Below are 13034 nucleotides of genomic sequence, written 5' to 3'. Positions count from 1 at the left end.
TGCGTCACAGCCTTGTGTGGTCACGTGACCAAGCCTCCTACACTTCTACGTCACTGCCCAACCTCGGCGCCCAGAAACCGAAACCGAAAGTTGTCCACATCAAAAGGCGACATTAAATTACTTAGCGAGAATACATGAATCTTGGTGCGTGCATCATGCTTCCTGGAGCTATAGGAAACGCTTACAGCAAAGAACGCGCAAGCCATAAACATGGTGGCACCACCCCTTTAAGACCTTATCAACGAAGGCTCCCTGGGATACGCCATTGGGGGGAGGGCGGATTTACAACAACACCCCAGAGGGGATTATTGCCATACCCAGGGTACAGAAGCTTTTGTACACCGTTGAAAAGGTGCACAAAAGAGAGACACTTGAGCGTGCCCATGTGTTCTGAGAACGTCTCATTTTCTTGGTATCCCTGGCGGCCGATGCCGGCGATAGTGAGGCGGCAAATAAGAGCTCCGTCAAGCCCTCTAGTCCATTGAAAATGTGTGCATGACAGCTTTTCTGCAAGGCTTTTGTTTTGTTTTTTTAGCTAAGCATTGTCGTTCTCAGACTTTCTTCAAAAATTACTGTGGGCTTGTCACTCCTCACAGTTGCATCTTAGCCTATACGCGCGGTGAACGAGGAACCTGTTCGGGGGACGCACTTTCACTTTCACGACGACAACTTATCTTGACATTGGAGCGAAGGCTACGGAGGCGGGGCTCCCGCACATTCGTGTTGCTCCGCAAGTAGTACGGCAGCTTGCGGCTGATTTCGGTTTTGCTCGCTCGCATCGTTAACGCGTTTAGAAAACATATACACGAAAAATGTGAAGGGAATGTGAACGGGAGAGACATTTCGATTGTTCAGAGTACATTTTAGTGTCATATTACGAGTACATTTTTCTTGGAGAACTAAACGGTGCGTTTGCGGCCGCACACTGACCCACTACGTCACGGACGCCATGTTTACTTTGGAAAACGGGCATGCTGAAAAGGTGGTGCTGTCTAAGAAATGGAAAGAAAAGGAAGGCATTCTTGCGAGGTGAACAATAACTGTATTTTACCTACGACTTCCCGCAACTGTTTCAGTCTCATAATAAATAAAGCAACATTTATTTCAGCAAGAAAAACGAGAAAATTATCAGTAAACGTAAGAACTATTTCTTGGCGCGGTAGCAGGCATGCACTTCGGTTCTGTAGCTTCCACAGTGCTGTCAAGCAAAGTTGTCGCCGAGTATAGAACTGGGAGTGGCAAAAGCACGAGCGAGAAAAGCATTCTGTGAACGAGAGTACTCGGTTGAAGAAAAAAAGAAATGTTGCAGGAAAGCAGTCTTGCAGATTTTTGCAAATCGTCCATTCACACTTTGAAAAATAGTTGTTGCGACCTTTGCAACGGAGAGAAGAACCACCTTCTTCCTGGACTGTTGCGTGGGAGTACAAAAACTGACATCACAGCCTCGGAGGTGCATTTTTAGGGGTGTCACGCATATTAACAACAGCTCAGACGGGATTATTGTGGCGGCTAATCTACCTTCGTTGAGAAGGTGCTGACAAGGTGTTGACAACAGCCTCGACCACATACTAGAAGAACGATCTATTTCTCCTGTGCGGCGCTCGTCCCTACCTTTCTTTTCTTCAATTTCTTCCTTTCTGTATAGTGCTTACCATGATGCGTGACATTTCCACAATGACTTTTGAAAAGCGTTTGTGGTGCTCGTGCACGTTCGCTGGAATGTGGAGGGGTGGTGTGGAGCGGTGGGGAAGCAGTAGGGCGTCCGCCTCTAATGAGGGAAGTTCTGGGTTCGATTCCCGGAGCAGCCGGTTCCGCTAGTTTGAGAAGAAAAACCTACTGGTTTTCTTGAAGGGAAGAGAAGTGTCCCGGCACTGCATTCGGCATTGTGAGGGTCAGCGATGTTCGAGTGGTTAGAACATCAGCCTCCAATGCGGTGGGTACTGGGTTCGCTTCCCAGTACCACCGGGCACCTAGTGTTTTTTTTTTTTTTTTTTTTCTGCAGAGGAAAGAAGGTACCCCGGCCTGGTGCTCGGTGTTGTGAGTACTATTTTCTCGAGAAGGTGGCCTCTCCTTTCTTCTCTCTTTTCTTTCGCAACCCTAACCCAACGACGCTTAGCCGTGCTCCCTTGAGGGTTGTTCTTCCGCAAACCGCTACTATATAGACCAGAATTTCCAGCGCTCGTAGGGGGCCGCCATGTTTGGCCGACCGAGGCGCCGCGGTGCGAGCATTTGCTTGGGGGCTGCTGAAACGCGCTGGCGTACAGCGCGGTGCACCACGTCTGTGGCTCTCGGCAGCGGGCGATGGCAGATACGCGAGCGTTGCTGCCGCTCAGTCGTCTCTGAATGTCGGAACGTCCATCTTCTTTCATGCGACTACACTTTCGAACAGTGGAATTGTGCCAGGGAGCTTGCCAAACATCGCGAGAACGTTCAGCAACATCGTCACGAAAGTTTGAATAGTTGCAACGCCGTGCAGTTGTCCACTCTCTTTTTTTATATAACTGTATCATATCAAGAAACGTTTTAAACTTACGCATTTGCGTATGATAACGGCCAGATGAAGCCTAGTAAGCTGTATCTTCTTTTTTTTTTCTGAAAGGCTGCAGCGACAGATATTTTCGTGCCGCGCTACCGTCCGACTTTGTGCTGCACGATGGCTGTTTTGTGCTCTCTCGCAAAATGCAACGGGATGAATTTAATTAGGCGATTATTTAAGTTTTGAACACAGAACGCTGTAGCGGAGAGTACGTGCGGTTTCTTTAATTACTGCGAAAGGATGGTCTGGCGTAGTGTCCGAAGCCTCTTGCATGCCGGCCCCCAACCTCTGTGTTCTTAAAGAGCAGTCTACAAGAACACCCCGTCGCACAGGTGCTTTGAATCACTATCAAAGCAGACGAAGATAACGTTTGAGTCCGATATTGATTGAGTTCGATCCTGACCAAGCGGCGCACACGCGTGCACTTTCTGTCGCGACGTGCCTTGTTCATGATATACTTAACTGCAGTGGAAGGATCGCCCCTGCAATGACAAGATCCCTGTCACACGGGCACTTTCGATCACAATTGAGCCGGATCAGGATTTACCGCCTCGACCTTCCTTTGCTGTCACAGTAAAACTTCGTTGTTATGAAACCACAGGTCGACATGCCTCGCGGCTCTGAGGTTCAAAATACGCATGTTCTATAGACATGAAGTTGTAAAAAGTGAAACAGTTCGTTACGTCGAGGTTTACCTGCGCCTTTTTGAACAAATTTACAACCAAGGTGGCCGCCTTTTGGATTTCAGAAGCAAGATTAAACAACCGCGTGTTCAAATTTCTGTGCACGTTAATGAAGCTTGTTTCCACTCGGCAGCTGCGGTGGCGCCTGTAAGTCTTCAGGCAAAATTAAGAAACATTTGTTAATTGGCTTCGCAGTTTGAGAAAATATCTGGTGAGGTGCATGAATACTGTCTTTCTCATTTCAAGATTCGTCGTTGTCGTTCTAGTAATTCAGTTTATTATTATTTTTTTTTAATCCAGCAGGTGGTCCTGTTTTAACTCACACACTTGCAGTGCAGTTGTTTGAATAGGTAGAAAATATGGCCTCCTGAGCAAAAGCACCAGCTCACTTATTACTTATCGAAATCAATGGCCTTGAAAACGTCTGGAATACATGCTGCACAAACACAAGCCGCTCGTGTTCCCGTGAACGTCGCAGGTCTGTTGCATCAGCCGCTTCCTTTTTCTCTCGTTGTTCGGCCACCCAACGACGGCGCAGTGCCACCCGGATGAATTTTTATACATTGCACTGCCGTTCCTAGTATGCGGCAAGCAAGCAACTGAGACCGCAACTTTCTAACAGCTCTGAAAGCACTGACACAAGCGAACACGCGACGCAAGCGCGGCTATCACCTCCCGTCATCAGCAGCCCCTGCCGTCGTCTGCACCACCAGGCGGCGCCTGGTGTCGAGAGTAGCGGCGCGGCTGACACTCGCGCTACGAGGCTAAGAAAAATCTGGTCTATACTGTGCCCCAAAAATCGGTCCTTTCTTTCCCCTCTTCTACTTTCCACTCCCCTACAGGAGGCTGCATTGTGCTCCTTTATGGGTTGCAGAAATTAGCGTCTTTTTAACCTGAAACCAGGTTTACCCATTCGTCAAAATGCCCCAATGGAAAACCATTACCTCGGTTACGGCCACCCTATACCTCGGTCACGCCCGGAATGACCAGCAAAAGCCTTTCCGATCTCTCGAGTACGCCTCCAACGTAGAGAGGGAGTACTGTTGTACGGGAGTACAAAGGCCGACCCACGCTGACGTCGCTGCCTCCGCAGTGCATTTTTGGGGGGTCACGCTTATTTGCAACAGCGGCACCCTGGAAGCCTTCGTTGGAAAGGTGCATACGAACGACTTGGGCGTTAGTGTCCGACATGGGGCGCATTACGTATTCGCCATGGTATTTTTGATTGGCGAGTCGGGGCTTTCTCGAATCCTGAGCGTATCCCACCGGCATGTTTGATACGATTCGTTGTGTATGAGCCAGCTGTCGTTGTCGCATAAAAGTGCAATAAATGTCCTTTGTTGTGTTTGCACTAATCTGTACTAGTTCCAATACGCCTCTTTTTTCCTGTGTTTCCCTCTCCCGTTTTGGTAGGGGCCGGTACAACCGGTATTGCCAGAAGCATAGCCTCCGAGATGAAGAGACATTTCGCGACTTTTCCGCTAGGGGAAGAGCGCATGCGCAAGGCATCGTGAAAAAAGGCGGATTCTATTCAAGCTTTACTTCTCCGGAAAATTGTGCTGGTCTCCAGGGCTAAAAGTTTGTTCAAACAACTTTGACTATAGTCCCTTCAAGGCCTTTATTAGCGCCATACGGCGTTCACCATACGACTTTAATCAGAAGTACGCTTTTTTTTTCCTGCAATATACGCTCGAGACCACGCAAATCCTATCACAGCAACACTCCTGTGAGGACAGTAAATATCGCACGGTGTATGGTGTGCGTATCTAATTAGGGCCCACCAATGCTTTTTACACTTTCTCGGGATCGGCCCATGTAACAAACACAAGTAGTACTGAAGGCCAACTTACGCTATAACAATGAAACGTTTTCGCACCCCCCCAAAAGCCTGAAAACAATACTCCACCACTAGGTTTGCCGAAGTTGTACAGGTTTGCAGTATAGAAACGAATGCCAATGATTCCGATTTCAGTTCGCCAACGAGCGTGAATCGGCACCGAATACAATTGTGCATGAATGTTTCGCGCAAGAGAACTGCTTACGACCATATTGCCGCTGAGTCATGTCAAGATATCCTACGTGTATAAGAGAACAAGTGATATTGGTTAGACTCCACCTTAACAAGCACAATATGATAGACAGACTAATGCGAGGTCGTGAACGAAGATTGGACCACTTCAAATGCATGCAAGTGTTGGATAACTGAAGAATACATTTTATACCAGAGAGAACAAGACGCTGACGAGAAAAGATACACACAGGACGCTCGCTGCAGGTGAATTGTATTCAAGTCAATTGAAACCAACTATCCCACGTTTTAGCATTAACTGTAATTGAAGAGTTGCTGCACGAGAACGGGTGTATACAGTTTTACAAATATTGTTCAAAACAGTGTTCGTATTTAGTAGAGAATCTTTTTCATGGCGGCCTGACAAATAAGAACAAATACATTAACGGCCAAGAAGAAAACGATATTAAGTAACAGCCGAGCACTAACTTTATGAGAGAAACCGTTAGTTGTAAACATTTAAGGTGATATTAAAGAAATAGTTTTTTTAACGTATACCGTAACATATTGCTATAGAATCTAACCAAAGTATTTCATGCCTATGGATTTGAATAACAAGCGCACACATGTTCATAGATAAATGGTCTGCAAGCTAGCAAAGGCAAATTATAGTCTACCCAAGATAAAATGTGAGAATATAGAGTACACTTGAGGAATTTCTGATGGTGAAATATTTAACTGATGACTACAGCACTCCACTGTATTATAATGTTTCTATGCAGCACGAATTCAACCGGATGAAAGCACGATAAATTAGCTGCGTGGTCGTGCAGTCTCAACGAAAACCCTTCGTATATAGATAGATGCACGTACATTTCGAGCTCTTGTTCGTCAGCATTTTCTACCACGTGGCATATAACGTATAACGGAAATATATCTATCTAACGGAGGCCAGCAGTTGCATCGTCCATGAGCCATTCCTAACTGTATAGGTACGAGTACTTGTGATTCTTTGCCCGCGAAACTGACAACAAATGTGCAAAATGATCATGCGGCACGAATCGCACCCCAGACTTTACGGATTAACATATTCCGCCCTGCAGTCTGTGCCTGTAGTCATAAATTAAGTCTCACCTCTATATGAACATATCCATGTCGTAGACCCAATGCCGAATGAAAATGTCGGAAGACATGCGTAACGCTGGCGTTGAAAGAGCCTGTTGTGGAATGAAAGCGATCTGTCGCGATTCAATGTGAACCCTTCAATATACGTATAGGATACGCACCGCTGGATAGATCGCTGGATTACACAATCCCTGTCCTTACTGTACATTCGAGGCGTCGCGCTATGTCGTGGGCTAAACACATTCCACCCCCACCTCCCCCCACCCACCCCGTATTGTTGTCATCCTCTCTCATAAGCATTTACAATCCTCTCTGGCTGCTTGCATGACTTAAGTTTGAATTCCATATTTTGCTTGAAACGATGTCCCTTTCTGTAAGCTTTACACTTTGTTATCCATAATAGCTTCTTTCAGGCACGTAGCCAGGATTTTTTTTCGGGGGGGGGGGGGGGGCAAGGCCTAATTGTTTGAAAGAAAGTATTTTCATGGCAAAAATAAAACAAAAGTTGCCCGGAAATTTCGGGGGGGGGGGGGCTTGCCTACGTGCCTGGCTTCTTTCTTCTTTTCACTTGGCGTGTCATCTATCGGATGTTGGTTATTCAAAAGCTCTCGTTGTTAAATTTAGGGCCAGCATGCTTACTGTATTACTGCTGTATCGCATACGCTCGAGTGCAATAACAAATCAAGGCGAAACGCAGAAGTGCTAAAGTGAATCAGATTAGTTTCACATTAATGAGCGCTACAGTGAGTTAACCTCTAGACCATCAGCACACAGGTTTTCAAAGCCCAACGCAAAGTTTGAGGTCGTTCAACCCGCTTCAGTTATCCGAATGCCTATGTACATCAGGAGTATGTAGTTTATTGTGTTCTCAAGGGAGGTTCGTATGTATACATAGATTACATCATAAAAAAGGCATTCATCATGAACCACGGTATACATTTCGTAAAGGATAAGTGGGCAGTTTATATATTCGAGTAGGAAATCGTCCATGTACACATGTATGCAGCACGGAGATCGTGGTTGTATAACCAACAGAAAACTTTGGCAATATCTGGAGTGCCCTTTTATTTCTTTGCACAAGATAAATCGGATAAACAGTAGTTGCGAATGACAGGGATTATTGCATTTCAAGAAATATTGTGACCAGGAGAAGCAGCTGGTCCCATTCATTGGCACAGGACCGAACTGTTCTGCCATGCGTGCAAGTGCCTGAATTTCGTGGACGAGTCCATTCAAAGAATGGAACATCACACCTTCTAAACATGCGACAACAGCCTTCGAGTGTCAGCCTACCCGGTCATGTGAGTAGCCGTTCACCATTCCCACATGCAACAACCAGTGCAGCAGTCGGGGAAGGTTGTCAACACAGCCAAAGCTTATACACGCAGGGAGAAAGTCGGATCGTTTCTTCATGTGTATCTGTTATATCGCAGACCTAAGTTCATCGATAAGGAAGTTTTATAACGATCGCAGACAGTCGAAGAAGCGAGCATGAACGCGAGCTATTTGAAACAGACGCGCACTGTTTGCAACGCGAACGTATCATGGACAGGCTCAGGTGCGTCCGGCGAACTTGCATGAATGGCAAATGAGGGCGGACTCACATTGCGGTACGGCTTCGGTCATGGCGCCGACGCTGCTGGCGTCGGCCTTGGAGGGCGAAATCTTGGCGGTCGGACGGAGCACCAGCTTGACAGGTGGGTCGCGGGCTCGCGAGCCCGTCCGAGAGCGCGCCAGTGGGGCCTTTCGGCTGCAAGGACTGGAAGAGGTCCGCGCTCTAAGCAGCGGCTAGGCAGCGTCGTCCCGCCGACCCGCAGCTGCACGTCCCAATTCGTCGCGACCGCAGATCCGGCAAGGAACTACGACGGCGGTAGCTCCCTGCGCGCCTGAGCTCACGATGCTGGCCACCACAGTCGGGGGGAGGAACGACGACGAGGGTCTACTTCACGCTGCGTCCACCACGAAACACGCGCCGATCGTCGCGTAACTGCAGGGCCCGGGGCCCCTCGTTGCCTCGGGCCGGGGTGCACCCATCGCCTGGCGTCGGATGAAACACAACACAATGCGAACACAACAACAAAACAAACGCCGCCGCACGATGCCGCTGAAGCGCGCTGTGGCAAAAATCGCACCGCCGACGCGACCACCGGGCGAGCGGTGCCGTACTGCGGCCGCCGCAGCGGGGGCCTGACGACCGCGTCGAGAAACTCCGCCCCGCGGACGCGCCATTGGCGGATCGCTTTAAATGGACGCCGCCGTCACGTGCGCTTCCTTTCGAACGCGAAGGTGCCGCTAACGGAGGGCACGCCCACCTCACGAGCGGTGGGTGGAGCTTGATGGAGATTGATGCGGCCGGCTCTACGAGCAGCCGTAGGGGTGTCCGAGGGGAGAGCATCATCGGCGCGCGCGAGTGAGGTGTGTGACTCGTGGCGCGTTTGCAACCGCCGTGCCGGCGGCTTGGTTCTTTTTGCGCCCAGGTTGGATTGACTCGGTGCTCGACCCCGGGCTGCCGAACGTCCTGGCCCAACTTGTCTTTGCTTCTGGAGGATTCGCATCGTTTTTAAACGAGTGAAATCGCCGACAAACTCCCTTGTCGCTCTCTCAAGTGCCGCGGCGGTTTTCGGCGCTTCGCTGCCGCCTTTATCTTCTTTCCAAAACGTCATTGTAACTGCAGTTTCCAGTGTTTGACCTTTCGCGGTTATCGCCGGCGCTTTTTTGATGGCTGGCTGGGCGGCACAGCTTTGCTGCGGTTACCGAGACCAAAAGTCGCGCTTGGTCGAGCACTTGCGACTCGCGCCGTGTGTGCACGGGGTTCCGTGCGCAACGGAGCACGTAAGCGTGCGCGTGATCGATGGGGCAGTCACGTGAGGCGACCCGGAGAGATTATTACTTCACGAGCAGCAGATGACTTTGTTCGGGTCAGCGGTGTTGCTTCGTGGATGTTGGCCCGCCGTTGGGACTTTTCGATCATAACACGAGATATGTTGCTGTTGTTACTGCAATTATTACATTAATAAGACATCCGCAATGTCCCCCCGCCAGATTCCATACTGTTTTGTTGCTAAGTCGAAGACATGAGTTACAACTTGACCCAGCCCAATTATCGCATTATGTAGCTCATTCGCATTATGTAGCTTAATAGCTCATTATCGCGTAGCACATTCAACGCGTATATATGGTCTTCATGTTTTCGTGTACTCAAGAACCATATATGAACATTTCGTAATTTATACATTGTTTACATACCTAATTGTTACTATATAAGGATGTGCGAATCCTCGAATTTCTCGAAAAGCAAAGCAAATACACCGCGAATCATCTGCGTTCTTGTATTCATTTTTTTTTCTTTTTTTCTTCTATACATACTCTGGTCGCTGGAATCAAATTTTTACTATGGCCCTGCATGCATATGTATTTTATGTACCTTCACAAAAGTCACCACTCATGTACAATTGAAAACTCGCGTCTGGCTACTATTCGGAAACCATGCCCGATTAGAGACATCAAAATAATGCAATTCCGCCACAAATACAAATTAACCACTGCGCTTACAGTGGGAAGCACGAATATACTATGTAGACCGGCCCCTGATCACCCTGCTAGTAAATTGCTAGACGTAAAAATATAATGACAACACTTCACGCATGCGCAAGCGAGCACATGCATGCCAGGCACGCAGTTAAACCTAAATAGCTTTCTTTATTAGCCAAATCGCGCTCCTTGCATCCAGCTTAGTTCCCATTGCTTGTTGAGGCACTCTGAACGGTTTCACACCCTAAAGGGTGATTTGACGATGGTTACACCCTTCAAACGCGCTTACTTCTGTCTGTTAACTAAATAAGTTTACATGTCTTGCAGAGGCACTTTCGCTTAATTTTACTCTGTTCTGTGTATACGCTCCCCCCACTCTCTCTCTCTTTCTCTCTCTATCTATCTCTCTCTCTCTCTCTCTCTATATATTATATATATATATATATATATATATATATATATATATATATATATCGTAAGATATTACGCTCATATATATTATATCCCGTCGTTAGCAATAACACAAATGGACTTGATGTGTAATCGCGCGAATGTGTAAAAAACGCAACGCTTACTCTGTATATATATACAGTTACCTACCCTGCTTGGATATTCTCGAACGTTTTCCTGACGGTGACATCACGCATTCACCAATCATTCAGGAGCAGACCTCTCGACGCTTTTAAAATTAATTAGATTCTGGGGTTCCACATGCCAAAACCACGTGCGATTCTGAGGCACGCGAGGACTCTGATTCAATTTTGACCACCCACGTGGTCCCTTAACGTGCACCGAGATGTTGATCTTGCGTTTTCTCAGTTTTGACGGTAACGCATTACAAGTTAACAGCCTGCTGTATAACGCATTGCTTTTTTCGGTAACTTTTTTTCGGTAGCGCATTGCTTTTTTCTGTGACCTATCGAATAACGTACTCTTAAGTTAACAGAGAATTTTAGTGCCGGAGCCCTAAAGCGACTTGCGTATATACGTAAGCCATTGCGTTCTTTGTGTTCTCCGTGGGTGTGGCTGGGAGTACAAAGGAATGTAGGAGGAGGAGGAGGAAGGAAATGAAGGAAAGGCAGGGAGGTTAACCAGACGCGCGCCCGGTTTGCTACCCTACGCTGGGGGGAAGGGATGAAGGGATTAAAAGAAAGAAAGAAGAGGGAAGAAGACACTGTCAGGGTACATATGCACCTGTCCATTGAATGCCTACAAGCGGTCGTTTAAGCCGGTCGATTTTAAAAACAGCAGTAATGCTCGCGTCGCTTTGCTGGCCTACGGTGCGTATAGGGCCACGATCCGAGGATCTTCTCTTCGGAAAACGGTCTGTCGTCTAACTTATTCAGCGCATCGCGCAGAACGTTTCGTTCGTTCACAAAACGTCCACAGAAACACAGTAGATGTTCTATCGTTTCGTTGCTATTGCACGAGTCACATTTTGAGGTGTCTGCCATTCCAATCCGAAAAGAGTACGTCTTCGTGAAAGCTCCTAACCACAAGCGGCACAGTAAAGTGCCGCTTACAAAGGAACGTAAGAGCGCACGTGCGTAAGCCGGGCCCTTGGCACTAAAACTCTCTAACATCTTTCGGCAACGTGAAGTGTCCCGTTAATGGTACCACTTTATTCCAGTTATCCCTGGAGCTTTACTCCAAACTCCTTCCTCTGGCGCCACATTCCCAGAGCTTGTCCCGACGTACTTTCAGTGTCGCAGTGGCGGATTGCATGCTGTCGGCCCGCCACGCGTTGACAAAGTGACATCGCGGTTGTGTCACTTTGTTACGCCACAACTCAAAGCTTGACGAAAGCCGCAGAGTCCACCATGAGATGCCCACATGGAGCAAATGGACACGCTTTTGGTAGAAGTGGATTGCTTTTTATCTGCAAGTGCGGCTGTATACGTTTCTGTTTATTGAATTGATACCTTGCAAAATAGTTACTGCGCATGCGCAAGCAAGTTTGTTTTCCACACGGAGAGCCTCGACGACAGACTACATATGCCTTGTCAACGAATGCTCCCTGGGTGCCGCCATAATCCTCCTTGGGCTGTTGTTAATATGCGTGAGCCCCCCAAAATGCACTGCCGAGGCTGTGACGTCAGCTTTTTCTACTCACGCCCCTGCTTTTCCTTTCCTTGGTTTCTGCCTTTCTCTTTCTACATCACAGAGCTTGCTATGAGGCGTGACATTCACGTATTAATTTTCGAAAAGCTTCCGTGGTGGTCTCGTCCCTTCGTTGGAATGTGGAGGGGTGAACAAGTGGTCTGTAGACTGATTCTTGCAGGAAAGCCAAGTTACAGATTATCGAGCGAGGCTGTCCAAAAACACCTTGAGATAAACACTGGCGATAGGTTAAAATGAAAAAAAAAATGCTTATGCGCGCAAATATATATATATATCAATACTTTTTGGAACTGTGTCATTTAAGCATTTTTTTTTATTGATAGGAAATTTGCGCATCTATTTGGTTTGAATCACGCCGTCATGGACGGATGATTTGCAAAAATCTGCGTGACAACTTTTCTGCCAGTTCTCTTTCTCTCTCTTTTTCATTTTTTCCAACCAAGCACACTTCTTCAGACTGTTTTTCTCGCTCGCTGCAGTGCTGTCGCCGCTCCCAGTTCCAGTGAAAGTGCGTCCCCCGAACGACAGGTGCCTCGTTCACCACGTAGGTTTAGGGTCAACAATGAGGTGTGATAAACGAATGATAATTTTTGAAAAGCATTTGTGGTGTACGAGTCCCTTATCCGAAATTTGTCGGTTCGGTCCCTATATATCAGCTGCAGGTTGTCTTTTTGTCTACTTTAATTTCTTTTCGTGATTGCGACATTGCAGTTGGGGACTACAAATGGTGCCCCTGTGCTCTCCTTTGCTTCACTGCCTGTTGGTTCCATTAAGCTTTACGCAACAAAGAAAACGAGCCCTTGATGTATTATTCCTCATTCGTTGACTGGAATTAGAAGCAGCAGAAGCACAACGAGCGAGAAGATTAGTCGATTGACGAGAGTGCTGGGTCGAAAAAAAAAAAAAAAAAAGCTTGCCGGAAGGCCGTCTTGCGGATTTTCGCAAACCGTCCGTTGCAAACGGCACGATCGAATCAGGCATTTGCATAACGCACTGGCGGCACGTGAACAATCGACGCGTTCAGTCGTAC

The 13034-nt window shown here is 47.6% G+C and overlaps 2 protein-coding genes across 2 annotated transcripts in view; one reads left to right on the top strand and one right to left on the bottom strand.

The window, feature by feature from the left end:
• Window positions 1-8453, bottom strand: part of LOC119387400 (insulin gene enhancer protein ISL-1) — a 141602-nt gene extending 133149 nt beyond the window's left edge. Inside the window, exon 1 of the mRNA XM_037654789.2 lies at window positions 7957-8453. Within this exon, the coding sequence (XP_037510717.1) occupies window positions 7957-7978 (22 nt within the window). The 5' untranslated portion in view covers window positions 7979-8453. The remainder of the gene's footprint in view (window positions 1-7956) is intronic.
• Window positions 7977-13034, top strand: part of LOC119385941 (peptidylglycine alpha-hydroxylating monooxygenase) — a 69538-nt gene continuing 64480 nt past the window's right edge. Inside the window, 1 exon segment of the mRNA XM_049414167.1 lies at window positions 7977-8049. Within this exon segment, the coding sequence (XP_049270124.1) occupies window positions 7977-8049 (73 nt within the window).

Source organism: Rhipicephalus sanguineus, chromosome 3, assembly GCF_013339695.2.
Source record: "Rhipicephalus sanguineus isolate Rsan-2018 chromosome 3, BIME_Rsan_1.4, whole genome shotgun sequence".
NCBI classification, from domain to species: Eukaryota; Metazoa; Arthropoda; class Arachnida; order Ixodida; family Ixodidae; genus Rhipicephalus; species Rhipicephalus sanguineus.
This window is presented reverse-complemented; position numbering and strand designations above follow the sequence as displayed.